Source organism: Berghia stephanieae, chromosome 3, assembly GCF_034508935.2.
Source record: "Berghia stephanieae isolate SIO BIC M18660-M18661 chromosome 3, UCSD_Bste_1.3, whole genome shotgun sequence".
Lineage (NCBI taxonomy): Eukaryota > Metazoa > Mollusca > Gastropoda > Nudibranchia > Aeolidiidae > Berghia > Berghia stephanieae.
Window position 1 is genome coordinate 20,108,331 of NC_088362.1, and position 2,882 is coordinate 20,111,212.

At 33.7% G+C, this 2,882-nt stretch overlaps 1 protein-coding gene across 1 annotated transcript in view; it reads right to left on the reverse strand.

The window, feature by feature from the left end:
• LOC144969171 (uncharacterized) overlaps positions 1–600 on the reverse strand; it is a 1,528-nt gene extending 928 nt beyond the window's left edge. The window contains exon 1 of the mRNA XM_078908279.1: positions 421–600. Coding sequence (XP_078764405.1) covers positions 421–600 — 180 coding nt within the window. The remainder of the gene's footprint in view (positions 1–420) is intronic.
• Positions 601–2,882: the final 2,282 nt, after the last annotated feature.

The following is a 2,882-nucleotide window of genomic DNA, read 5'->3' on the forward strand; positions in this document are numbered from 1 at the left end:
AGATGTACGAAACTCGCGTATTGTTTACATACAATTAGTATTGAAATAATGTTGATATAGAAAATAGCGTACTAAACGTAAGTAAACACTGTAAGTTATTATTGACCTTATATTATAAATCATGATAATGATCAAATTATATATATATATATATATATATATATATATATATATATATATATATATATATATACGTCTCTGTGTGTGTATGTGTATGTGTGTGTTTTAACATTTTTTCTATTAAAACCTTCCTTATTAACACGACATATTTGATATTTATATCAGTTTATTTTAAATTAAATTACATAAATATTATGAACAATGTATATTTAGAGTTAATAATAAAGTAGATGTTATTTTCACAATACGAAGAAATAGAAGAAAAGTAAGAAGGCTCCCATAAAGAGTGTAATTATGTACCTTAAATAGATTGAAGAATTTTGTCGTTTTCTCCTTCAACTCTGGTGCCATGTAGTTCTCGGTTCCACAACGACGGACATCAGACATGTGGGTAGATGGAACCATACAGGACAAACCAAAGTCTGTCAGAACGATATCCCCGTCGTCGGAGACCAGAATGTTGTCTAGTTTAATGTCCATATGTGCCAAGTGACGAGTGTGGAGGTAGAAAATAGCGCTGGTCAGTTGGATTAAGTATTTGTCTGACAGTTGAGTGGTCAGGTATGTTAGATGAAATTTCAGAGTGCCCTCTGGAAATTAGGGCATCACAATGACATATTCCTTAGGACAGTTAAATGCCTGGAATAGAAAAGAAAAAACAATCCTATACTAGTAATAATCTTAGATGAAGACGAAGAAGAAGAAGAAGAAGAAGAAGAAGAAGAAGAAGAAGAAGAAGAAGAAGAAGAAGGCGAATAAGAAGGAGAAGAATAAGAATAAGAATATATAAATAACAACAACAAACATAACAAATAGGAGGAGAACAAGAGAAGTAGGAGGAGGAGGAGGAGGAAAAAGAGGAGGAGGAGGAGGAGGAGAATGAAAAATAATAAGAGTAGAGAGTGAGGGAAAATATTTTTATTTAAAATTAAAAATATTCTGACAGTCAGGCAGTTGTTATTATTATCATTATTATTATCATTATTATTATTATTATTATTATTATTATTATTATTATTATTATTATTATTATTATTATTATTATTATTATTATTATTATTATTATTATACTAGAAGAAGAAGAAGAAGAAGAAGAAGAAGAAGAAGAAGAAGAAGAAGAAGAAGAAGAAAAAAAAAGAAGAAGAAGAAGAAGAAGAATCCGTTATTATTAAGAAAAAGATACACACTCACCCAAACGCGCACACACATACACACATACATACAATAAATAGAGAAAATAAAAGGACATATGTAATATATATAAAGAGATTTGCATTCTCGTTGGAAGGTGAACGCAAATCTCTCTCTCTCTTCTTTCTCTCCTCTCTCTCTATAATATATATATATATAATATATATATATAATAGATATATTAAATATATATATAATAGACAGATGAAATAATTTTGTCTACCTTATTTAATGCCTACTCACCATGATATTTCCAAGAATATGTTTTTGGTTAACGCTTTGTAGAATGGACACTTCCTTGATAAACCTCTTCTCGTTCTTTCCTCCATCCTGAGTCTTCTTAATAAATGTCTTGACTGCCTTTAGATTGTTGCTCCCATCCCTGGGTGCAGCCATCATTACATCTCCAGTCATTCCTGTCCCAAGGATACTGACTGGGACATAACCGTGCCCCGTGTAAAAATCTTCTGACATGAATTTCACTGTAGCCTCCCATTTGATCTGTACCATTATTGAATTCTCGTCAGATTCATTCGTTGCCATGATTAATGGTGTGGAATTCAAAACCTCACAAGTATCACAAAATAAACTGGTTATTTTGACACAATGTCAAAGTGTAAAAAATATCAAGCAATATGAATCACAATCTATGAAGTCCAACTAGCTAGAATAATATGACATGTAATAATCACAGATCTATTTCAAACTCAACAAATAAATTCTTGTAGTGTTCAACGTTAATTAAAGTCTCAACTGGGAATTATCGAAGACTGGTAGGAAATATTAATTGATGTGTCTCACGTAAGTGTTGCAATATCAACTAAGATAAAATCTGAATTTTTGGAATTATCAGTACGAACGGCGTTAAGATGACTCCTCCCACATGATCATCATCATTGCCTTTTTCACCCTGGGTCAGGGTATAGGCCACAGACAAACAGTTTCCATCCTTCTCTATCCTGAGCCAACTTTTTTATCTCATTCCAGGTCTTACCACTTCTCTGTATATCAGCTTCTTTAATTCTTCTCCATGTTCCTCGTGGCCTTCCCCTTGATCTTCTGCCCTGAGGGTTCCAGTCCAATACTTTCTTTGTTATAGTTGAGTCATTCTTTCTAAGCGTGTGTCCAATCCACCTCCATCGTCTTCTTCCTATATCCTCTCCCACTGGTTTCTGCTGTGTTCTTTTCCATACTTCTTCATTTTTTATTCTATCCATCCATTTTATTCTGAGTAGCTTACGCATGCACCTGTTTACGAAAATCTGTACCCTCCTTATACATGCCTGTGATGCGTTCCAAGTTTCACATCCATACAGTAGGACAGACTTCACGTTTGAGTTGAAAAGTCTTAGCTTTAGTTGAAGGGAGATATCTTTAGTTCTCCAAACTCTGTTCAAAGATGTGAATGCAGCCTGTGCCTTTCCTATTCGTGCTTTCACCTCTGCTTCCGTGCCTCCATCCTTGTCAATTATACTTCCGAGATAGCAGAAAGTGTCTATATCTTCGAGTTCCTGATCTTTTACTTTGATCTGCTCCCTTTGACGCGTACCTATCCTCAAGACCTTTGACTT